At 34.4% G+C, this 25,566-nt stretch overlaps 1 protein-coding gene across 1 annotated transcript in view; it reads right to left on the minus strand.

The window, feature by feature from the left end:
- Positions 1–761: 761 nt before the first annotated feature.
- The window catches only part of TDRD5 (tudor domain containing 5), a 59,232-nt gene continuing 34,427 nt past the window's right edge, over positions 762–25,566 (minus strand). Inside the window, exons 16-18 of the mRNA XM_051998854.1 lie at positions 12,966–13,109; positions 10,768–10,987; positions 762–2,932 (exon numbers count right to left, since the gene is read on the minus strand). Coding sequence (XP_051854814.1) covers positions 2,679–2,932; positions 10,768–10,987; positions 12,966–13,109 — 618 coding nt within the window. The 3' untranslated portion in view covers positions 762–2,678. The remainder of the gene's footprint in view (positions 2,933–10,767; positions 10,988–12,965; positions 13,110–25,566) is intronic.

Raw genomic sequence — 25,566 nt, forward strand, 5'->3', positions numbered from 1 at the left:
GCTTGAAGGAACCATGACTCAAGAAGAAAAGAAGGTGAGATCAGTGACTTCAAATGCTCCCAGGCTATTCTGATTTCCTTGGGAATGAGTATTTCAAGGGCAAAGTAGCTGGAAACTGATGAATTTAACACTGCTGCCATATTTGGATTGCTCTCCTTGACTCCTGGGGCTACCTGGCAGTCCTTTACCCATCAGTCTGGAATCATACTTCATAAACATTATGCTTCATGTCGCCCAGAAAACATAGGTCTTCAGAACAGTAGCTGCTTACCAGAAATAAGTTGGGGATCCTTGTTTTTGGTATAGTTGATGCCATTATGTTAATTCCTGACATGAGAAATTTGATCATATTAAATCCTAAAACAGAGCAACAGTGTAGCCCAAGAAAAAAGAAAAACAAAACCAAAAACCACATCTCATTCTTAGAGACACTTATATGCACAATCTTGACCATTACCTACTTTTAAAAGGTTCCAAGTGTTGGGTCACTAGTTCTGCTTATTATCTCAAGTAACAATTATAGTTCCTTCTGGAAAGGATAATTGATTCAGCTCTCTAAAATTAAACCAAGGTCCATGTCTCACAGGTAACTTCTCATGATTGACTTTCCTGATTTATTCTGCTTAAATCAGAAGTTAAGTCTTCTTTCAAAGTATGTTGACACTGATTAATTTTGTATGGTCCTAAATGATTTTCTACAAATGGCTAATGGCAAGTTGACCAGTTATCAAAAGGTCCATAAACATCTGTATTTTTCTTCATCATCTAATTTGCCCAGTTGTGAAGTTTATTCTGTGTGGTTTAGAACTAAGTATATTACTAAGAAAAACAACTTCACATTTTGGCAGATCTTTTCCTGGTAACTTGGTTGTATTATTTAAAGGACAGTAATTTTAGCAGGTGAACATTTGCTTTATGACCTGTATCTACAGAGGAAAATTTACTATCAGTATCTCAAAGAATAAAGTATTAAAACACAGATAAGAGAATTAGATACTTGAGTTGGTAAGGGGACATTAATGAATACTTTTCCTTATTTCTTTCTTTTTTTTCTCATGGAAAATTCTAAGGATCATCATTTTTTAAGCTGTTCAACCCTTGGAAACCTATCATTACACATTCAGAAAACTACTGAAACCTACATTATATAATGGGAATTCTCCCACCCGCATCAAATAATGTCCAAATAGTCACACAACACCATAGATGCTATTAATTGATCACTGACTCATATTGTTTATGACTCATCAAAGTTTCCTAGCGTATGGGTTGCTAAAATTACAATATTAGTTTGCTTTAGTTTTAGCCAGCTGTGCCAACTACCAGTAAAATTAAAAAAAAATACATTAAAAAATTAGGCATATCATCATCCTGATAATGTCCCTGTATTTAACAGTAAAATATTTTTTCAAAACTTTACAACATTTTAAACCACTGTCTTATCAGCATCCAAAGTACCTGGGTTGCCTTTTTTCATAACTAAGTGATTCTTAAGAAAGGTTTGGTGAACAATAATCTTTTTTACATAGAATATATTTATATAAGTAATTCCTTCCACTGATAGAAATTTAGTGATAAAACTGATGGAAGGGGTTTAAAGTCACTCCAAGGTATGGAAAGTTAAACCTAACTGATCTGTGTCTTAAATTTCTCCTTTTGAAGTAAAAAAAGGTGTAAATAGCGCTTTTTCCTTGCAACTAACAAGGTAATTTAAGCTACTTCAACCTTCTTGCATCTCTTCAATAGTTTCTGTTACTTACTGTGGAGAAAAAAATCCCATTCAAAACAGCTAAGTTGATTATCAATTTAGAATATTATTTTACCATGAAAAGTCAACTAGCATTGCTTATTTAGTTCAAAATTTCTATTCAATAAATACCATTTTTTCTATGAACTAAATGGCATGTCAAAAAGCAAGTCACAGAATCTGGTTGGCTTAGTAGAGTGTATGTTTTATAAATCCTAAAACCATTATCACTTAGGAACTTTATCTTTACATATTTCTGGCTATAGCTATAGAAGGCAATTAAAGTTTTAGGCTATTATGCTACTCTTTAGGAGATTTCTCTACATTACAAAATATATTGCCTCAATTTAAAAATCAAAGTGAGCTAAACTAAGCCAAAAATAAAGCCTCCAAGGAATATAGGTTTTATTACTGAGAACGGAAAAAGTTGTAATATAAAGTGGCAGAGGTAAGGGGTAAAAGCCTTTGAATTATCACTTCTTTTCACCTAAAAAAATTCAAATTCAACAAAGGGGAAAAAAAAACTTTTAGATTTCCTATATGGGAGGAAGAGATTTTCTTCTTAAACATGGATCACAAAACCTTATCCATTTTTTCTCATTAAATTATCAGACATGTAAAAAGAAAAAAATATTTATAGGGTTTCCATTAAGCAACCATCAGTTTGAATCACTGCTAAAAAGAAAGATCAACATAACCATACAGCATAAGAACCACTATCTCTACTTAAAAATAAAGAACATCAACTGCCTATTTTCTAAGTCAAAGTGGACTGTTTGCCTAAGAGAGCCAATGTACAGTCACACAATAAGGAAAAGGCAAGATATATCAACTATCTTAAATCATTTTGCTTCTTTTTGGATATGGAAAATATTTAAGGCTTATTACCCTGTCTACCCCATCTAGTTTGTTTTTTTCTCTTCCCCTCCCCTCATGCTTCCATTCTTCTCAATCTGGGATACCAATGTAGAAGGCTACTAGACATGGCCAGACGTGCGGCGGCTCCCAGTGCTGCTGTAGCTGTGCTCCGAGGGATGAAGAGCTTCTGGGACACACTATGCTCGGGAGAGAGTATAAAAGAGATCTGTTCCATGGATCCCTGGGCACAGGTGCTGTCTTTGAACATGGTAAGGGCGTGGTTGCCAGAGAAATCCTCATTCTTCATATTTTCTGGAGCAATTTCCTCTGAAAAGAAAACACAAAATGTAAAAGCAGCCCTAAGCCATCTCCACCTACCACCTCCCTTCTCTATCCAAACTACATCACTTCCTTCTAGGTTGTACTCAATTGATGCCTTCTTTTTTTGTTGACAATTCTCAGTGATAGAGTACATAATATGTGAGGTAGAAATGAATCAAAATAATTTTGTGGTAGTAGGGAGAAAATGTTCAGGAAAGGGTGCATTAAGACAAAGCCAATTTATGTCAGGATGGGAAGCAGAATAAAGGTAAGAAAAAGGACAATTTCAAGAAATGAAATTGTCAAAAAAAAAAAAGCAGGAAAAACAATCCTGAAAAGGGCATAAAAATAAAATGGGTTTATTTTAAACACTAGGTAGACTCCCCATAAGGCTTTATGGACGGACAAAGATTAAAAAGTGGTGGATGTTTTTTGTTTTTTTATCCACATTAATGAAATTACAGACCTGCTGGACTACTCAAGTAGGATTTCAGAAAAAAAAAAAGTCCTTCAGCTTTTCTTTTTTCTACCATAAAGTAAGCATTCAAATGGATCCCTTCAAAAAAGATATTCTAATTCCAGGCTAATGTCAAAGGTAAAATTAAAATGTCCAAATCTCAAAGTCAACATTTACTAATGTCTATTATGTACATGTCACTGTGGCAGATTCTGGTCACCAAAGTATCATATTACTAGTTTTTCAGCAAAGGTAAGTAATATATAGGATGGATGGAAATATTTGTGAAATGACCATGCCATTTTGTAGTTAGTAATGGTGAAGGAAGAAAATGCTGCATTATTTATAGACTTTTAGATAGGTTTTTAAAAATTCAGGTAAGTTAAGGATGATCTTTTGACTGGAGAGTCTAAGGGAAAATATGGTTCCTTACTGCTACCATCATTTACCTATCACTTCTGAAATTCAGACTGTCTGATAATAACACCCCATCGAAATTCTTGCTACCATCTACCAACCTCCAGGCCACTTTTTCTTCAATGAGCTCTGCACCTAGTTGAGTTTGTCTTTGCTCTCAAAACCCACCTTTCTCACGTTTTTTTAAACTTCCAGTATTCACACAGTACAACAAATTGGTGTACTAGGTCTTCTACCTTACCTTGCATGACCTCAGTCATCTCAAACATTTAACTCCCATCTCTGCTTTTCAATGCCTTATCCTTTCCCTATCCTTCCCTGCCTCTGTCCTCAAACTTGTTCTCTCTCACTAGACAAGTTCTGGTCCCTCAACCTCCATTTTTCCTTGTCTACTTCCTTTACATATGAGAAGTGGAAGACTTCTATGTATGTGCACAAGAATCCTGTCTACAATATCTTTGACAATTGATTACATAATTTCTACTTGAAGATCTGGAATGAAAGGGAATCTATACCATCTCCCAAGTCATTCCATTTCATTACATTTTTTTTGGAGGGGGAAACAGGAATTTTTTCCTTTTATCAAGCCTAAATTTGCTGTTCTACTTATTGTTCTTTTGTCATGGTATCACTTCAATGACACCATGGTTCTTTTTCAAGAACAAAGGACAAACAACACTGTCTAGAAGCAAGGAGAACAAATTGAATTCCTTTCCCATATAATAGGTCTTTAAATACTTTTAGACAGTTAATGCATCTCACCAAGCTAAACATCCCATTATTTTATGTGATCCTTGTATGGTCTTTATTCTTCTTACCATCCAGCTGCCCTTATCTTGATGTTCTCTAATTTTATCAATATTCCTTCTAAAATGTGGTAGCGGGAACTCAATTGTTCCAGCACACTATCTCTTCTTCTAAAATTTATTTTCCTCTTTTGGTCTACCTTGCTTCTCCCCTTCCTGGTTCTAAGTCTACAGAATCAGTAAATTCAACAAAGGACCATACTTACCTGAATTCTCTCTTTCTAAATCATGTCTTATCATTTTCTTTTTTGTTGCAATTTGCTGAACTACTGAATACTGTTGAGTTACAAAACTGTGTAGACTGTGTACTATATAAACATATTATCTAACCCCCAAATGGGCCCTTCACTGCTTCATGGCAATCTTGCCTTCTTCCCTGACACCTTATTTCACTCTCCAGTGACTTTTCCAAATTTTGTCAACTCCCATCTTCTTTTTCCCCTCTTTCTATGAGGTCATATGAAAAGCATGAGGTCACTATTGAAACCTCTTGTTTATTTTCCTCAAAAATTCACATCTTTTTTTTGTTCTCAGAGATAGTCCTCCTTGCCAAGACTAATATTTCCACTTGTGTCCTTGATCCATTTTACATAATACCTGATTATAATTATCACCCCCCCTTCCCTTTATCTCCAATCTCTGTATAGGTTTTCCTCATTGCCTAAAAACACCATCAAGTCTCACTCTCCTTAAGTTCCCTTCCTCTGACCCTGCTCTCTCCCTTTGATACTATATATTTCCTCTCTTTTGTTGTTAAAATTCCAGGAGAATGGCCTCGCAGTTAAGGAACAAACCGGGCACAAATTTTGCCTCTGACCTCAAGAGCTTTCTAACCACATTAAGTTCCTAATTTAAGACTCAATTTCTTCAACTGTAAAATGTCTTTCAGTGCCTACCTCACATGGCTACTGGGAAGATCAAATGAGAAAATGCATATAAAGTGTTCTACAAGGTTTTTAGAGTACAACGTAATTATTAGCCAATATTATTAAATTAGAATAGCTTTTGTTTACTTTTTCCATTTTCTCATGATGAATTCATTCTTCAATTGCTTGAAATCTGTCTTCTGACTTCCTCATCCTAAAGAAATTCTTCTTTTAAAAGGTCATGCCCTATGATCCTTTTCACTTCTTGTCTTCCTATATACTTGTTTGAAGTCTTCATTGCTACTGACAACTCTCCCTTCTGAAAACTGTGACGTATTTAATGGATTTTCCTGACTGCTTGAAGGCTATCTCCCAAGGCCCTGCTTCATCCCCTTTCTCTATTTCTCTCTCCTAGTCATCTGATTTGCTCCTTTGTATTGTCATTACTTTCATGCAGAAGATTCCCAAAACGTCAACCCTGATCATTCCCCTAATTCCAGGCTAAGGCCTCCAACTGTCTTGACTCAGCACATAGGAAGCTGAACCCATCTTCTTCCTTCTTAAACCTGCTCTCTCTCCTCAGTTTTTCCCAGTTTCTCTTAAAGGCATCATTATCCTTTCAGTTATGGAAACTTAATTAAAATCCTCAGAGTCATCTCTGAGTCTTGCTTTTTCCTCAAGCTCCATGTCCAACATATTGGCCCAGTAATCAATTCTGTATCTCTGATGTCTCTTGCCTTCATCTTCTTTCTCTCCACTTAAAATGCTCCAGAAGTCATGAAGGATTGTGAGCTTTGTATTCTTTAGAGATTCAGCTAACAGCTTAGAACCTCTTGCCTGAACTTTAAAAATAATCTGCTAATTTGCTTCCATGCTTCCATTATCTTCTATTCCCAGTTCCTACTTCATGCAGTTACCAAACTTTTTTCATGTACAGATATGACCAGGTTACTTCCCTATTTGAAAGTTGTCAGTAGTTCCCTAATACTTTTAAGATAAAATACAAATTCCATAACCTTCATCTACCTATAACGGTTCCAACCTACCTTCTAGCCCCATTTTGTATTACTTCCTTTCATGATGAACTCTACATCCAAGCCCAATTAGACACTGGTTATTCCTCAAACTCAAAATGCCATTCCTTATTTCTAAGCATTTTAACATGCTAAGTGTTTTCCTCATCCTCAACTATAACCAGGACTCTGTGTCTGGGCATCTTCTGCATAGGAAATACATTCCTCCTTCTCAACAGAATCCTGTCTTATAGAGCAGGAACTATCATTTTTAAAAACTTTTCTACCAGCACCTAGCACAAAATCTTGCATATAGAAAATATTAATAAATGGTGGCTAAATTGTTGAAAAAATAAAGGTCTGAAAACATAATTGGTAACAATCCCAACAAGGAAGAGAAGCTGTATAGGAACTTTTTGATATATTCAGATTCCAAACTAAAATTTTCTGAATATGGAAAGAGAGGAATAAGGACCAAGATGAAAACATGAGTGGTACAAGTTTGTTTAAAATCCAGAAATAAATATTGCTGAGGGTAACAAAATATGTTAACAATGACATCAAGAAAGCATAGAAATTACTTGACTATTCTGTGTTTCATAACGGAAGAGTATGTAAAAATCTTTAAAAATTTAGATACAGCCTAAAATAAGAAAAAAAAGGTAGCAGTAGAGTACTTTAGTCCTATTGGCCAGGACAAACATATTCCAAAATACTGAAATAGTTTGTGCATGTTATTAAAGAACAACTGTTAATGAATGCAAAGAAATCATAAAAAGAACCTAAAGACACTTAAAATGGGGGCCAGTGACTGTGGGAATATGGAAGAGGTCAGAAAATTCCAAACTCTCCAGATTTCTCCCACAAACAAAACAAGACTGGTGAAAAACAGATACGATTTGGGGCAGAATAGGGGTCCTTTTACCAATAGCTGGAGAAGTCCTAAAGATCCCAGGACAGAGGATTAACGGGTATGAAGTAAGAACACCTCTAGGCTTGAAATAGCAAGCAAGGGAGCCATGGGATTATTTGGGCTTAATAAAGTAGCCTTAGCTAGTACCACAGAACTTTCACTTCTTGGACATCACAGGGATTCCAAGGTCTGAGGTCTGGGGAGGGTGGCTGGCTGTTGTCTACAGGCACTTACAGGAGGATGGAGCTCTTGCTTTGGGATTTCAGGTCTGAGAGGGAGCTGAAGTCAAGTCAGAGGCACCATTCTTCCCACCCCAGGTCTAGAGATGATTGCAGTGATTAAAAAAAAAAGAGCAGGCAAAGGGGAAAGAACCAAACCATAGAAAGTTACTATTGAAATAGAGAAAAACAGAGGTTTATCTTTAGAGGAGAATATTGAAGTAAAAAAAGGCTTCCCCTACCCCAAAGAGTAATCTTAAATGGTTAGCTGACCAGAAAGAATTTATTGAAGAACTCAAAAGAAGACCTTAAAAATCAAATAAGAGATTGACGAAAAACATATAAAAAACAATCCCAAGAAAAACAAGATTATGAAACCAAAGTCAACTAATTAGAAAAAGAGAGAGCCAGAGTCTTGAAAGAAGAAAATGCCTCTTTGAAAATTAGAAGTGGGCAAGGGGAAGCCAGTGAAGTTATAAGAAACAAAGAAATAATAAAACGAAATATAAAGAATGAAAAAAGAGAAGGTGAAACATAAAAACAACTTGAATAAGAATAACTTGAAAGTTATAATCAAAGCTTGACACAATAATACAAGAAATAATTAAAGAAAATTGCCCTGAAGTGATAGAACAAGAGGGGAGAGGAGAAATAGAAAAAAAATCTATCACCCAAAGAGTTCCTACAAGGAAAACATAAACTAGAATTGCTAAAATTTGAAACCCCTAGATCAAAGAGAAAATTTTGCAAGCAAGTAACAACAAAAACACCATCCAAATATGTTGGAGCTTAAATTAGAATTGTACAGAATTTATCAGTAGCTACAATAAAAGATTACAGGACCTGAAATACTATATGTCAACAATCAAAAAGAAAGGGACATGGCCAAAAATATTATATCCAGAAAAATTCATAATACTGAATGGGAGCATAAAAAGACATTCAATGAAGTGTCAGATTTTTCAGGGCTTTGTCTCAAACGAACTTGAATTCAATAGAAAATGAACACAAAAGAGTCAACATCAAAGATTAATTTCAAAGGATTCAATAAGGACAAATTATTTAAGTTTCATATGTGGAAATGTAAACCCTATGTCTAAGACTGACATTAGTAACTGAGTAGTCCAAAAGAAAGCTTGGAGTAGTAGGATTGAGTATGATATGAAGCAAAATGGTCTAGGAAAAAGTAAAAATAGTAATTATGCTATACAAATGATGTATGAGAGTAAAAACCAATAAAAGGAATGAGATGAGGGAAGAGGGCTGGTACTTCCCATCAGAAATGGATTAAAGGGTGAATACATCCTCCCCCTTTTCCCCCAAAGAGGAAATTATTTCGATTAACAGGAATGGGATAAGGTGTGTTCATTAGTAGGAACAGGAAAAAGATTGGGGAGAAGCTAAGGGAAAGATCCATAGGGGATAGGATGGGACGGTTAAGTAATAGCAAGGAAATTAACAGGTAAAAATAAAGTAGAAAATTAACAGGAACAACAATGATCAGGAGTAGAATTTGTTAGAAAAAAAGTGGTGGCAATAATCATTGATCTTACACAAAGTCAAATGTAAAGATTCAATTAAGAGAGAAATCTAGATTTTATGTCAGCCATATTAATATTGTTTTAGATGTTTATGTATATATAAGAATGTGTGTATAAACCTACATATATAGGTTTATGTTATGTGTGTATATATACATATACATAAATGTATCCATCTTAACTGCAACTTGCTTGGGGAAGTAGGGAGAAAAAAGGGGAAAAAGAATAAAAGTAAAAAGAACACAACAGAGAACACAAAAAAACCTACAAGGAAGCAAAGATGGGCAGTTATAAATACAATGTCTTCTATTATATTATATGCTTTCTTGAAATAGAAATTTATTGTTATATATTCTGAATCCTCCCTGATATTCTGCTGGTCAGATAATTTTTTTCTACTTTGTTTTTCTAATTTTGCATTTAAGTTTTAAATAAATATATAAAAAACCCACTTAAGATAATTACTAATCTTGGTGACATTAAAGGAATGTGATAGGTATAGGGTTATCTTGATCTTAATGACTTGAATTTTACAAAAATATTTCATGATATTAGATGTAAATAATATAATTAGGTGCTTCCCTAGCTGATTAAACTGTACTCTGAGAGAGATAACAAATAGACTGAACTGATGGAAGTTATATTAGACTCTAGGGCCTTATTTTAAACCTTGTTCTATATTTTTTAACAACCTGAATAAATATGTAAAAAAGATATGATATTCATACATGCAGATTACAATAGAGTAGGCCGAGAAAATGCTAAGATGACAAGATCAAATTAAGAAATGCTGATAGGCTGGAATGTGTCTTGTTGAAACAAAAATGATGAAATATGATAAGAATAAGAAAAAAATCCTTCCTTTAGGTTAAAAAACAAAGTCAAGTATGTAATTATAATTAAGGAAGACTTGAAAAAACAGTTTTTAGGAAAACTTCACAACATAAGGTGAAAAATTCCATGCAACTTTAGTCTACATGAAGAGAAGTATAATATGTAGATTTGGAACCTAAACCCTATTGCTTGTTTTTATCAGTTATAATCATATCATATGGGTTTATATTGTGTCCAATTTCAGATACATTTTAAGAGATACACTGACAAATTAAAGACTCTTTGAGAGGACAGCAACTAGAATGATGGCTTTTTTGGGAAAGTATTTTATATAAGCAATGGTGGAAGAAACCAAGCATATTTAGCCTGAAGGTTTCTGGAAGAGTAGAGGTAGGAAATAGGACATTAAAAAGCAGTCCTTCAAATATTTTATGACAATTACATGGAAGAAGCTGTAGTTTACCCACAGACAGCAAAACCAATAGATAACAATGGGACAGAAAATTCCTTAATTATGGAAAATCTAATTCCTGGACTACATCAAAATATGACTCACTTACTCTACAAAGTAATGAGCAGTACAAACAGAAATCAGATGATAATCTAAAAGGAACTTCTGCACTGGGTGGCTAGTTGAACTAGATTATTAATACTTCTTCTAACATTAAGATTCTATGAATCTATGAAAGAGAACCAGGATCCAGGTAGTGTATAGGATCAAGAATACAACATTACATTTGTCACTCATTTGCAGATATGGGAGTACTTAAACCTACTTAAACCAGTGTGCTTCTCCTGGGAATCAACCACTGTGGGAAGTAAATTACAGGTAAGTGCTGCTGTAGAAAGCTGAATTTGCTTTGGCAGAGTTTGAACACGACCAGGCTCAGAATGGTTCAATTCTGCTGACTGCTGAGAATGGATCAGAGAGATGTAGAAATCTTCCAATGATTTGGACAGTGTGGAAGAATCTGAAGAATCTTCTAGATTTAGTTGCTGTAATTATATTAGAAGGAATGGGGGGAGGGAAAAAAGAAAAATTAGCACCATATAATCAGAATTATATCCCCTTTACCTTTCCATTCCTCTCAATGATTACAAACAAAACTGGGCATTTCTAAGAACACTTTGTTGCACAGGAATCAGATTTCTCCATTTTTGCCTAGTCATCAAATCAAAAGTAGGGATTAAAGCTATAAATAATACCACCTATATAGGTAAAACAATAGTTTTTTTTCTTCTTTACAAAAATAACTTAAGTACTACTATAATCTTATCAAATATTTTCAATCACCCAGCAACTATCACTGACTACCACTACCCTTCCAAACCCTAAAAAAGCATAGATAACTTCTAAATTTTCATTTGTTTCAAGTCCAAACATATATCTTAGAATTCACATGACTATCTTGTAACAGAAAAGGTTAATTTATCATTTTTTTCTCTATGCCTTACACTAAATCCAACAAATACAAATATTATTTTACTACTGGGATGTAGGGACAAGCACAAAAAAGTCCCAGATTTTTAGAGTTCAAAGAGACCACAGCAGTCACATAGTCCATTGCAAAATCTAAAAAGAGTACCCATTACAACACAATTGGCAAATGGTCATTTGGCTTCTCAAGATCACCATTGAAAAGGAACCCACTCCAAGGTACTCCATTCCACTTATGGATGATTCTTAATTGTTAACAAGCTTTTCCTAACATCAAGTCTAAGTTTGTCTCTCTGCAACGTGCAACTATTGCTCCTAGCTATACTCCTATGGGGCCAAAGAGAACAAGTTTGTCTCTTGCCACATAACAGATCTTCAAATACTTGGAACAGAATGACCTTCTCCCCCTAAGTCTTCTCTTCTCCAAGGTCAATAGAGGATCACAGATTTAGAACTGGACAGAACCAAAGAAGCCATCTAGCCCAACCTTCTCATTTCACAATAAGGTCACACATATGGCATCTTCCTATGGCATGAACTCAAGGCTCTTCATCATCTTGAATGCCCTTCTCTTGATGTTCAACAGCTGATCAATATTGTTCCTAAAATCTGGCATCAGGAAATGAACACAAACCTTGAGATATGGTTTGACAAGGGGAGATACAAAAGGACTATCCCCTGCTTATTCTAAAAAGCTCTGCCTTCTCGATGCAGTCCAGGATAGCATTTGTTTTATTTAGCTTCTATTATACTCATCCTGAGCTTTCAACCTGAACTGGTTTAAACAAACTATCCAACCATGCTCCCCCTTTTTTAAAAACTGATTTTCTGAACCTAAACACTTTACATTTAATCCTATTAAATAAAAGCCTTCTTATTAAGCTCAATGCTGTACGCTGTTAAGATCTTTTGGGATCTTGATGTTGTCAACCACTGTTAGCTGTGTTCTCAGCTCTCATGGTTTCAATCTACAAATTTGTTAAGCATGCCACAGATACCTTTATCCAAGAAGCTGAAAAAAATGTTAAATAGCAGAAGACCATTCCATTGGATATTACCTTCCAAGTAAGTAAGGCACTGTTAATGATTACTTTTTGTAGTCCAATTAACCAATTCTAAAACCATCTAACTTCCATTTTTTTCCAACCTCCATCTCACCATTTTTCACAGTAGAAATATGAAATAATATATGAAACACTTTACTAAAAACTTAGGTATACTAGCTACAGCATTTCCCTCATCTATCAGTTTTTCAGCAAAGAAAATAATGGTAGTATGGCATGACTTATTCTTGATAAAACCACGCTGATGGCTCTTAGTGATCACTGCTTCCTTTCCTGGATATATGCTATTTTTTGAACAAGTGCTTTTAGAACTTTGTTGGGAAGGAAGTCAAGTTCACTGGCCTATTAATTCCATGCCCTTCATAGAAAATCAAAACATCATTTTGCCCTTTTTTAGCCCTGTAATTACTTTTCCATTTTCTATGATCTAACAAATATCAGTGGTTCAGTTATTTCATCTGCCTTTCAGTACCTGAGGATGTAGTTTATTTCGGCCAGGTGTCTTGAATTCATCAAGGGCAGCTAGGCGCTGTTTTATAATTTCCTTACTTATCTTGGGTATCAATTCTCTATTAGCCATTTTTGTTCTGTCCTTTCCCATCCAAAGGTCATTGTCCTTGGCAGAGAAGAAAGAAGCAAAATAATAACTGAGCAACTCTGCCTTTTCTCTTAAAAGTTACTATGTCCCATCCACCCCAAGCAGCAGTCCTGTTCTTTAATTTTTATTTTTCCCAATAGTCAATCCCACCCCAAGACCTTTTTCTTAACTTTTCTTCATTAGCCTCAGATCATTCTGAGCTTTAGCACTCTCACAGACTCACAGATCTTCTTACAGTACTGTGCTATACTTCAACTTCTGTTACTTACCCTTGTGTGTTTTTTAAAAAATTAAGTTGGCTTGTGAGTTCCTGTGTATCTACAGCCGTCTCTTCAGACATCCAAATATTTCCCTTTGTCTCTTCAGAATTTGATCTTTGAAATCTATATTATCCTATGAGATCATACTCTAGTCCTTCCTCTGGACTGTTTGAAATCTGATATCTCAAAATCTTGGTTCATGTCCCATTATTCTTCTATCAAATTCTAGGAGGGGGTGAGCACCTTCTTCAAAATTCCTAACATTTATACACAAGCAATTTGTTCCTCCCCGAGAATCAGATCCAAAATATCATTTCCCCTTGTTAATAAGTTTCTCCACTTTGTGGAGAATGAAATTATCATTAAGGCAGGTAAAAAAAAAAAGCTAGTCATTTTACTTAGGGAGAGAGGAAGAATACCAATATAGGTGTAAAATATAGAAGATTCCTATTACTCCTCTACCTTGCCACTCTGCCAGGCTTATGATCTATTTCTTGTTTCTGCCCAAATATATTTGTAGCATATTCTGATGAGAAAGTGTGGTTTTTCTTCAAATGTGGTTTTTCCAGCATGATGTCCTATTTCACTACATGAATATACCTTCCTAATATATATTACCTACCTTCCCTGGCCCATTTTTCCTATCCCATTTCTTTTGAATAAGATCCCTGTCATCAAGAAATTAATGTTCCACTGAATATGTAAATATAGATGTAACTCACGAATGAACAAGTATAGAAGGTTTACCAACTATTCTTCAGCCAGTTTTTTATTATCTAAAACCTAGTTTATCATAATTATTGAGAATAAGAAATGAAGAGAATCATACTAAATTATCTGAAATTGTTATTTTTGGATTTAAGCTGGTTAATCCCAAATTATGTCAATTTTTCATTAACAAATGATAAATCTTGCATTTCCCTATTTCATGTGGTATATTTATCATAAAATTATAGCTAATGCTTGTGGTGAAGTTAACAAGTCCAATCTATGGATATCCTGATTAAAATTGATTTCAAATAGGTAACATATGCTCAACTTCTCTGTGTATGAACTCTTAAGTACCAGTTTTTCATTTTTGTTTATTCTATAACCAAATACTTTTCAGCATTTTTACTTTCTTTTGGTAAAGCATCTAATTTTTCATATTTTACTAGAAGTTACAAGGTTATATAATTAGTGCTGTACATTTTGATACCAATTTTGTTGACACAGCATTTCTCAAAACATTTCATAATTCAGGCCTAAACTTAATTTAGAAAGTAATGTCAAATTTTTTTTAATAGTTTTTAAAATGACTCTATAAACTAGCCTAAAACGCTATCAAACTGTGCATATCCTTTGATCCAGCAGTCTCTCTACTGGGCCTGTATCACAAAGAGATCATAAATGGAAAGAGACCCACATATACAAAAATGTTTGTGGCAGCCCTTTTTGTAGTGGCAAAGAACTGTTAACTGAGAAAATGCTCATCAGTTAGAGAATGGCAGAATAAATTATTGCATATGAATGTTATGGAATATTATTGTTCTATAAAAAATTTGATCAGCAGGATGATTTCAGAGAAGTCTGGAGAGACATACATGAACTGATGCTAAATGAAGTGAATGGAACCTGTATAACACTCTACACAGCAAAATGATGATAATGGGATGATCAACTGTGAAGGACTTGGCTCTTTTCATCAATTGAGGTGATTCCAGACAGTTCCAATAGACTTGTGATGCAGAGAACCCAGAGAGAAGACTGTGGGGATTGAATGTGGATTGCAACATAGTATTTTCACCTCTTTTGTTTTTTTGCTTGCTTTTTTTCTCTTTTTGATCTGATTTTTCTTTATCATTTCTATAAATGTGGAAATATGTATAAAACTGTACATGTTTAACATATATTGGGTTATTTGCTGCCTAAGGTAGGCATAGGGACAAGGGAGAGAGAAAAATTTGGAACACAAAGTTTTGCAAAAGTGAATGTTGAAAAGTATCTTAGCATATATTTTGAAAATAAAAAGCTATTATTCAAACAAATAAAATGAATTCATAGCTTTGATTTTGAATACTGTCATGTACTTTCTTTTTTTCCCCATTTGACAGTATTTAATTTTTTCCAATTACATGTAAAGGTAATTTTCAACATTCATTTTTGGAAAATTTTGAGTTCCAAATTAATTTCCCGCCCATTTCTCCCCCCACTCCCCAAGATGGCAAGCAATTGAATATAGGTAATACATGTACAGCAATATTAAAAATATTTCCACATTAGTCATGTTGTGAAAGAATTATCATAACAAAAGGGAAAAACCATGAGAAACAAACAAAAAATAAAGATATTATGAAAATATTATGTGTTAATCTGCATTCAGACTCCAGGATTCTTTCTCTGGATGTAGTTAACATTTTCCATCATGAGTCTTTCAGAATTGTTTTGGATGACTAAATTACTGAAAAGAGCTAAGTCTATCAAAGGTGTTCATTGTACAATGCTGTTACTGTGTATGATGTTCTAGTTCTGCTCATTTTACTCAGCATCACCTTATCTAATTTTTTCCAGGTTTTTCTGAAATCTACCTGCTCATCATTTCTTAGAGCACAATAGTATTCCATTGCATTCCTATACCAAGCTTGTTTAGCCATTCCCTGATTGATGGGCTTCCCCTCAATTTCTAATTCTTTACCACCCAAAATGAACCGCTATAAACATTTTTTTTATATGTGGGTCCTTTTCCATGTTTTATGATCTCTTTGGGATTCAGACTCAGTGGTGTATCGCTGTATCAAAAGGTATGCAATAATTTTATAGTCCTCCAGGCATAGTTCCAAATTGTTCTTCAGAATGGTTAGATCAGTTCACAACTCCACCACAATGCATAAGTATTCCAATTTTCACATATCCTTTCCAATATCTATCATTTTCCTTTTCTGTCCTATTACTGGCATATACTTTCAGAGCAATGTTATCAAATCTGCATCTCTACACAGAGTATCAACATGCTAAGCATTACAATTGGTTGAATCTTCCCATATAGATGGGAACATGTTATCTCGATGTTCTGAATGGTCTCCTCAATCTTGCAGATCAGTTTTTGAACTTCCTAACTGTTGCTATTTCTTTTTCAGGGACAATCTCATTATTGATAACTTCACCATGATATTTGCCGACAACTGAGAAATCAACCAAAAAAGTTCAGCTTACAATTTATGGAAGTTGCTGGTAAACTTCATTAGTTCACCAATTTTAGAGCTGGATTACTTAAAAGAAAATTGATATGAAGGTTGATATAATGGCATAATTGGATATTTATGAAGCTTTTCAGATTCTCTGACTCCAAGATAAACATACAAATTAGTGCCTAATGAAATATGCTTTGAGAGCTCATATATTCTTTTTTTGTGACATGATGATCCTAAGCGGTTATTTTGTCAAAAATGTTTATTCAATTCTGCAATAAGGATATTTTTTAATTGTTGATTTTCCTCTGAATAAAAGCTCTGAAAGCTTCTAATCACAAACTAAGATGTTCTAACATCTAAAGATGTTACACTTTCATATGCAATTCAATAATTTTATGTACTTTACTCAAGATTTCTGCTATCTGATGAAATAGAATGAGTAAACTGAAATATACCAAATTAGCTTGGCATGTTCTTTGTAACTCTTTATTAAAAAGAATTAATTCTGAAGAAAGAGAAATAAAATAGGTGGTTATTAATGGGAAAGGCTAAATAAAAGTGGCATTTAAATGCAATAAAATATTACTCTGCCTTATGAAACAAGAAATGTAAAAATTTTGGAGAAATAAATAACTTTCTCATAAAATTTGAAAATTTTCAGCACTAAAAACAAAGTAGATGCTCATTATTTGAGAAATGTCTAAATAAACCATGGTAAATAAATGATAGAATGTTAATGAGCTTAAGAAACAATGTGAAGAATTCAGAAAACAGGATAAAACAATGTTATACAATAGCTAAAACAATGTAAAAAGAAATAAAAACAACCACAACAAAACCCTAAAATTAAAACACTGCATAATAATGACTAAGCTTAATCCAAAATTAGAAATGAGAAAATGCATTTCTCTCCTTTCTCTGATATGGCAGGAAACTGCAGAAGTGGATTTAACTGATTTGTTGGTTTGTCTTTCTGAATTGATTTTTTCCCCTTCTCTTTCTTTGGTATCTTTTATTATAAAGGATGACACTTTTGCTGCTGCTGAGTAAGGTTTTGGGAGGTGCAAATTTGGAAATAAAAGTAATGTAAAAATAAAAGATAGCAATAAAATTTAAAATAAAACAATTATGATGAAATTAAAATGTGAGAGGAATATTCTGGGAGAAAGGGAGAAGTGGAATAGTGCAAATTATCTGCCTTTAAAAAACAAAGCAAGAAAAAACTTTTACAATGGCAGGCAAAAGGGAGAGAAGAGGAGGAATTCATCAGATTCAAATGGCAAATGACATACATACTCAATATGGATATAGCAATCTATCTTACCCTGCAGGAAAATAGAAGGGGAATGGGATATAGGAAGGGGGGAAGATGATAAAAGAAAGGGCAAATTGGGGAAGGGAGTGCTTAGTAGCAAAATCCTTTTGAGGAGTGACAGGGTGAAAGGAGAGGAAAAATAAATGGGGGGAAATACAGTTAGTAATAGTAATTGTAAAAAGACTGCCAAAGCAAGTTTCTCTGATAAGGCCTCATTTCTCAAACATAGAGGGAACTCAGACATAATCACGTCCCAATTAATCTATAAATTCATACGTATCCATTGACTTAAAAACACTAAAAACGATTCAAAAAGAAAAAGAAAAATGACTTATATGTACCAAAAATATTCATAGCAACTCTCTTCTCAGGGCAAAAAAATGGGAAATTTAGGGGGAAGCCCATCAATTGGGAAATAACTCACTAAAGACACTAAAGGTATGTCTTTGTGATAAGAGTATCATTATTCTATGGAAAATGATGAGCAGGATGCTCTCAAAGAAAAATGAACTTAAGCAAAGTGAAATGTTCTGTAAATGAAGTAATAACAATGTTTTGGGATGACCAGTTACAAATGACTTTGCTATTTTCAGCAGTACAATGATCTATGACTACTCTGAAGGACTTATGAAAAATTCTATCCATACCTTGAGAAGGAACTGATTGTGTCTGAATATACATTCAAGCATTTTCTCTTTCTCTTTTTTTAAACTTTATCTTGAGGGTTTTTTTATTTTCATTAGGGTTTCTTTTGCAACATGATTTTTATGGAAATATTTTGCGTATTATATATGCATAATATTTTGCAAAAATAAAAATGTAAAATAAAATTTGTTTTATATGTAACTGGAGAAAAAGATTAAATCAAAAAGTTAAAGTATGAATTTTTCCATTTTGAAATAGTTGTAGGAATTAGCAGTTAATAGTAACATTAAGCAAATGCTTCGTTCATTATTCTTAAATTGACTATTAGACTTCAACAGGAATTCATTAATATTGTATATTTAAACTCAAGGATAGAGAATGCATTTTAATCTTTGTATTTTTAGCATCCTTATAGTATGCCTTTCTCATTATACATACATATATAGTAGAGATCTCTAATTTCAAGAACATGGAAAATTTTTGGGTGTGGAAATTTCATCAATGCAGACAAAAATCGTAGATAGGTTTCTGAGCCACAGAGTATGTCTTTACTAAGGCCATACTACTCATCCTCTTCTGAACATTTTTCAGCCATAAATATTTCTCCTAAAATGTGGCACACAGAACTGAGCATTTTGTTTCAGATCTAGTCTTATGAGCCTAGCTTAAAACGGAATGAAGAATAAGAGAAATTCAAGATGGAGAGAAGGAAAACAAAGTGACAAAATTTTCAACATAGTTAAATCTTTCCTATTCCTTAAAGTCATTCATAACTCCCCAAAGTATTGAGAAACTTAAAATATTTAAGTCATTATCTGAAATGTTTGTATAAATATCTAAGATTATATACAAAATCTATAATATACCAAGTATGTATTATAGATTTTACTATTTAGATTATTTTGCCATTATATTAGTAACAATTATTAACTTGGGATCCAGACTTTTCTCCTTTATTTCTTCCTTTAAGGCCAGTCCTTGTACAAGTCAGTTTTGGAAGGACATGCCTGACTAATGAGATTGCCCTGGTCCTCAAGGTGCTCTTCAATCTTGGCAGGACCCTACCACCTAACTAGGAGACTTAACTTCTGTTTGAAGTATAAATAGAATTCAATTTGGATAAATTCTTACTGGGGCAAGAGGGAAGGTCCTTGTCTTTTTGCTCCTCCATTACAGTTTAGGATAAGCCAGCTCAAGAAAAGAAAAACAATTAAGAGTGGTCTGGATGGAAACAGGACCCCTTCTCCCCCTATTGCTGAAATTGCTAAATCTTACGATCATGCCTTGTTCTCAACAAAAGAGCTGAAGATTTCTACTCATTACGTGTTCACCAATCAGGGCTGTGTCAATGGCATTCCTCTTCAAAAAAACAAAAACAAAAATAAAAGAAAAAACAACAATCAAAAAAACCCCAAAAAACATTTAAGGTTTTGAGGTTCTCCATGGGTTAGTTGTTGTTTACTAAAAGAAATCCATGGCCATAGATTTATTGATTGTTGGCCAGCCTAATCAATAATTACATTGATTATTCACTACCCAGATTTCTATCCCTTGGGGTTTCCCCCTGACTCAACATTGTATTAACTTTTTAAAAAAGTTTTGATTTCTGACTTTTGGGCAGTCAAAATAGCAACCTAATTTGTTCCCTTTTGCATTTTTTGGTGTGTTTTCTTCAATGACTAAAAATGTACTTATTCAATAGGTTTTTACCCTTTCCATCTTGAATTAAATATAACATGTCAATGATTTCAGCAATATATATGCCTTTAATGATTAGGTATTTGAGCTATCAAGTATAATTGTGAAAAAAAATTGGAGCGAATTTCTTTGATGAAGGCCTCATTTCTTTTGAGAAATTTCATATAGAGAACTCAGTCAAATTTATAAGAGATATTTTCTAATTGATAAATGAAAAAAAAAGATAAAAATAGTTTTCAGATGAAGTAATCTATAGCCAGATTTAAAAATGCTCTAACTCATTACTGATTGGAGAAATGCAAATGTCCTACCAAATACCTACTATTAGATTGGCTAACAGGACTAAAAAGGAAAATGACAAATGTTGGAGGGGATGTGGAAAAATTGAGACATTAATGCATTACTGGTGGAATTGTTTAGTGATTCAACCATTTTGTAGAAAAATTTGGAAATATGGCCAAAGAGTTATTTTGACCTAGCCAGGTCTGTATCTCAAAAGAGATTTAAAAAAAGGAAAAGGATCTATATGTACAGAAGATATTTATGGCGACTCTTTTCTAGGGCCAAAGAATTGGAAATTGAGGGAATATCCATAAATTGGAGAAATGCTGAAAAAATTGTGTCATGTAATTATGAAATACTGTGCTATATATGGGAACAGGGTGCCCTCAGAAAAATATGGAAAGACTTTCATGAGCTGATACAAAGTGAAATGTACTATATACAAAATGAGAGCAATATTTTAACTATTCTCAGCAATACAATATCATCCAACATGATTCATAAAGAAATGTGTATTTAAAAAGTTAATATACACATATAACCAGAAAAAAAAACAAAAAAAAAGGAAGGAGGAAAAAAAGATGACCCAAGACAACTCTGAAGGACTTATGATGAAAGCATTATCTATACCTAGAGAAATAACTTATGGTATCTGAATACAGACCAAAAAATACTTAAAAACCTTTTTCTTGAGGGTGGGCTTTTTTTGGTCTTTTTTCTTTCCCAACATGACATGGAAATGTTTTGTATGACTACATTTGTATAACCTATATGGAATTGCTTGAATTCTTAATGAAAAGGGGAAGGGAGGAAAGGAAAGAATCTAGAACTCAAAAGTTTTAAAAACAAATGTTAAAAATTGTTTTTGCATGTAACTGGGGAAAAATACTAAAAAAATTTTTTTATTATTAATTGTTTTGATAAGAGTTCCAATACATTTTTATATATGGTTTTAATTATAACAATCTTTCAACAAATTCAATCTCACTTAATACTTTACACTTCAACAATACCTTAATTTCACATAAGTTGTTCTCTGTTTTGTGGGAAAGATCCCCTTCACCTAGGACAAATTTTCAAGCATTTCTGGCCTGTTGATAGGCAGGATGACAAACACCATCATTAAGATTACAGCCAAGACAGGTTAAAATAACTGAATACATATATTCTTAATGTTTGCCATGGTTTAGTAAAACTATAAACTAACAAAATAAAGGAGTCAACTCAGTGAGTCAGTGAAGGTCCAACTCTAGAAAAGATTTAAAGTTCTTAACTTCCCCAACTGGCCTTCTAAACTATGAATTTTTCTCTCCTTTTTACATTGTTGTTAGAAACATATTTACAGCAACTCATTTTCAGTTAGTACTTTAACACTATGAGAAATTATATTCCATTTACTCAAATATATTCCTAAATATGTGTAAAAACTGTTCAAGTATTATGTGGGCAAATAAACAAGTAAACAAGTAAAGAAAACATAAACATGCAGAATCCACAAATGACCAAATAGATTATAGTAATAATTAACTTTAAAGTAAGATTAAGTCCAGTATTTTAATTCTACAGTTTGGGGACAATCCACTCCAACAATCAAGGTAATATAGTATAAGCACACAGGATTTAAGAGACCAAGTTGAAGTTTCTAATTTAGATTGGTTAGCTTAACTCTAGTATGAATAAGGTTTTAGGTAAAAGATAAAGTACAAAAAAAAACCCTCTTAACTTTGGTGGCAGTAGTAGTAGTAGCTTGATTACCAAGGGAAAATATCAGCAAGAGAAAAATCTTACTGATGTTTAACAGAAATAGAAGAATCTTGGCATTCACAGAGACCTAAGTGTCCAAGGATACCTCTCAAACTAGGAAGTCCGTATTCTCCTTGAGAAAAGGAGACCCAGGAGTTCAAGGGAGAAAAGAAAAGGATCATGTAGTGCCAACATAATAATTTGACCTTTTTTGGTAGTTGTTTAAGTGGCTTCTCATTTCTCCCGTTTTCACTTTCTTCTTCTGAAAGCAAGAAACACTAAAAAGGTGGAAACTGGCTAAGAAATTTAGAGGGTTATGTGACCACTAGAGTTAGAGGCAGAAGGGATTTTAATAGAACAAGCAGATCAGTCTCCTCATTTTCTGGATGAACTGAGGCTCAGAAAAGGGAAAGGATAATCCCAAGGTTTCGAACTAGAAAGCAGCAGAACTCAGATTCAACCCAAGTCCTCTGTCTCCACATTCAGGCTTGTTTCCACATAACTGGGAGGGGTAAGGGGTAGGAAGAGGGTCTTCTCTGTGATTTTTCAAAGCTAGATAGGAAGCAATAAAGCTCAAAAGAGGGTAAAGGTATTCAAGGGAATATTCTAGTGTTCCTGCCACATCTAAAATTACTGGTTGGTTGTTTGAACAAGGGAACATCATGGCTTACCCAGAAATAAAGAAAACTCCATGAGCCATTGGTCCCACATAGTAAGTTTATACTTTATGGCTGGTATTCTATCTAAAGCTTGCATTTCTCCTACTTAAACCAAAAAATGTTTAAACTCAATTCTGCTCTTGTCCTTAGGTAGGATGAGGACATGAGGATATCAAAGGAAGATTACCTGCAGTGGAACAACCAGACTCCTGTAGCCACAGGAAAATAAGAGCATCCTGGACAGAAAGAAGAAAAATGTATTCTACCCAGAGTCTACTTTGTGTAACAAAAATGTTACTCTTCTTTGTCTAAAAAGGCAGTCCTTCCACTTGAGGGTCTCACCTCTTTTCAAGGATTGGGGGCACTCTGCCACACTATTCTGCTTCTCTATAGTTTTCTAAGTTTTTCCTTAGGGCCTACTAAAATGCCTTTTTGAAACTGCTCCCTTTTGCTCTGAGATCTGGCCTGTTCTATAGAACAAACCTTGCCATACTTGTCCTGGAACCCTCTTCTACAAGTTTTAAGAAAAATACATAAAAATCAAATAAAAATGGAAAAAATTCAGAGGTGTACCCAAAGTCAAAGTGAAGAGTACTTTAAAAACAAGAACTGATCTCTCCCCACCCCCAACAAAGGCTCAATTCTCTAGAGTGGGGATCTGCACTACATTCCTGCTTTTTTTGTCTACAGCTCAAATTTTATTATATTTAAAAATGTAAAAAAAAAAAAAAGTCTAAGCCAGTAAGCCAGTGAGGCATTTAAAAATAGTCAGCTGGTTTGTCCTCTGACTGACCTCTCTCTCTCTAGAGGACATGGCAACCAAAGAGCAGACAAACAAGAGAAAAAACTAGTTCCCTCTAAAGAGCACATTCAGCAACCTTGTAAAAATTGTTTCCTGATATCTGATCAAGGCTTTTACCTATGAAATAAGTTCTCCTTAATCGTTTTTGCTGTGAAGTCATGTTTCAGTTGCATCCAGTTCTTCTTGACCCCATTTATGGTTTTCTTGACAAATACTGGAGTGCTCTGCTACCTCCTTCTCCAGCTCATTTTACAGATGAGGAAATTGAGGTAAAAGAGTAAAGTGACTTGCCCAGTTATTGTGAGAAATACTCAAAGTGAGGTTTCCATACTGGCCAATCAGCTTTCAGAAGGAGGAACCAGCCTAACTGCAAAGTGCAGATAAAGCGGGCTAGGCTAGCCCCCAGCATAAACCAGTCAGGGTCAATGGGAGGAGGTGGCTTTTCTTCACTGCACTTTTCTTACAAGCTCACTGCAAATTATCTGATCCATCCTAATAGCGGCATTAACCACTGTTGATGATTGAATATGGGATGTCTGCCCAGGGAGCAACAGGTAAGAGCAGGATGAGGGAGCCTATGACTCGAAGGGCTGGGCCCCCAATCACAGCTCTGGACTGAGCTCAGAGAACAAAGGCTTGTGTCAACCCTTTATCAGCCTGTGAACTCATGGAATTTCCACCCGCTTCTGCAGGAGTGGACTGAAAGTTTCAACTACTTCCCTCCTTCTTCACAAACTGCACCCTCCATAGAGGTCAGAATTTATAACAGTCCCCCAGCCAGTAAGTTTCCAAAGCTAGATCTGAACTCAGGAAGATGAGTCTTCCTAATTCCAGGGCTGGTGCTCTTTAACTACTGTGATCCCTTGCGGTCTGCTAAAAGGTATAAGACATTAACAAAATTTCCATCTATTTAACAACTATTCTTTGTATAAATCCAAAGCAAATTATCTATAGTGTTTGTTAGGTGGGCAGATGATTTTGCTGAGAAAATGTGTTTTTCAAAGACAAAACTTTCTCCTTTGCTTTATTATGTTGTGATAGTAGGGGTGCTCAGATAAATGGAAGTAAAAGTAAAATAAAATATACTAAAATAAATGCATTGTTTAATAAAGTTTACAAAACAACAAGCTCACTTATATGTGCCAGTACTTTTCAGTAATGGAAAATAGTTCATTTGGTCTTAATAACATGAACTCACTGATGGCAGATAGGTGCTCTCCAGTCATCAATAAGGCAACTCAAGACAATACTATTAACTTGTCCAGCTTTTGGCAGAACAACAAACCTGTAAAAGACATCTGGATAATCCAAGTCCCTATCACAATTAAATCGTACTAACCTTTTCACTGTTTGCTAAATTTATCTTTTTTCTCTTTCTGTCCAAGTCTGGCATATTCCATCCATTGCCAATATTGCTCCTTTCCCTTAATCAAAATGCTCTCCTGGATTTCCTCAAATACTTCACTAATGATATCTCCAACTCCCTCCTATCTACGCTATTCCTTTCAAATAAGCTAGGTCATTCCAGACCACAGGCCAGTCACGGATGTCTCCTCTCATCTCCCACACTGTCCCCCCATCTTGTGCAGATGCTTATTAGCTCACTGCTGCCATCCTGTTAGTACATCTGTCTACCTGCCTCAAATCTCTCCACTCCAATCAATCCTCCACTCAGCCACCAAAGTACAGGCTTGACCATATTACCCCTCTACTCAATAAACTCCACTGATTCCCCAACCCCACAATGAACAAAATTCAAAATGCTCTGCTCACAATTCAGAGTCCCTCATAACCAAACTTCCTCCTATTTTTCCCCATCTTCTTACACCTTATTCCCCAATATGTCCTCTTGGATCCAGTGATACCGGTCTCTTGACTGTTCTATGAACAAGAACATCTTT

The sequence above is a fragment of the Antechinus flavipes genome, chromosome 4, assembly GCF_016432865.1.
Source record: "Antechinus flavipes isolate AdamAnt ecotype Samford, QLD, Australia chromosome 4, AdamAnt_v2, whole genome shotgun sequence".
Classification (NCBI taxonomy): domain Eukaryota; kingdom Metazoa; phylum Chordata; class Mammalia; order Dasyuromorphia; family Dasyuridae; genus Antechinus; species Antechinus flavipes.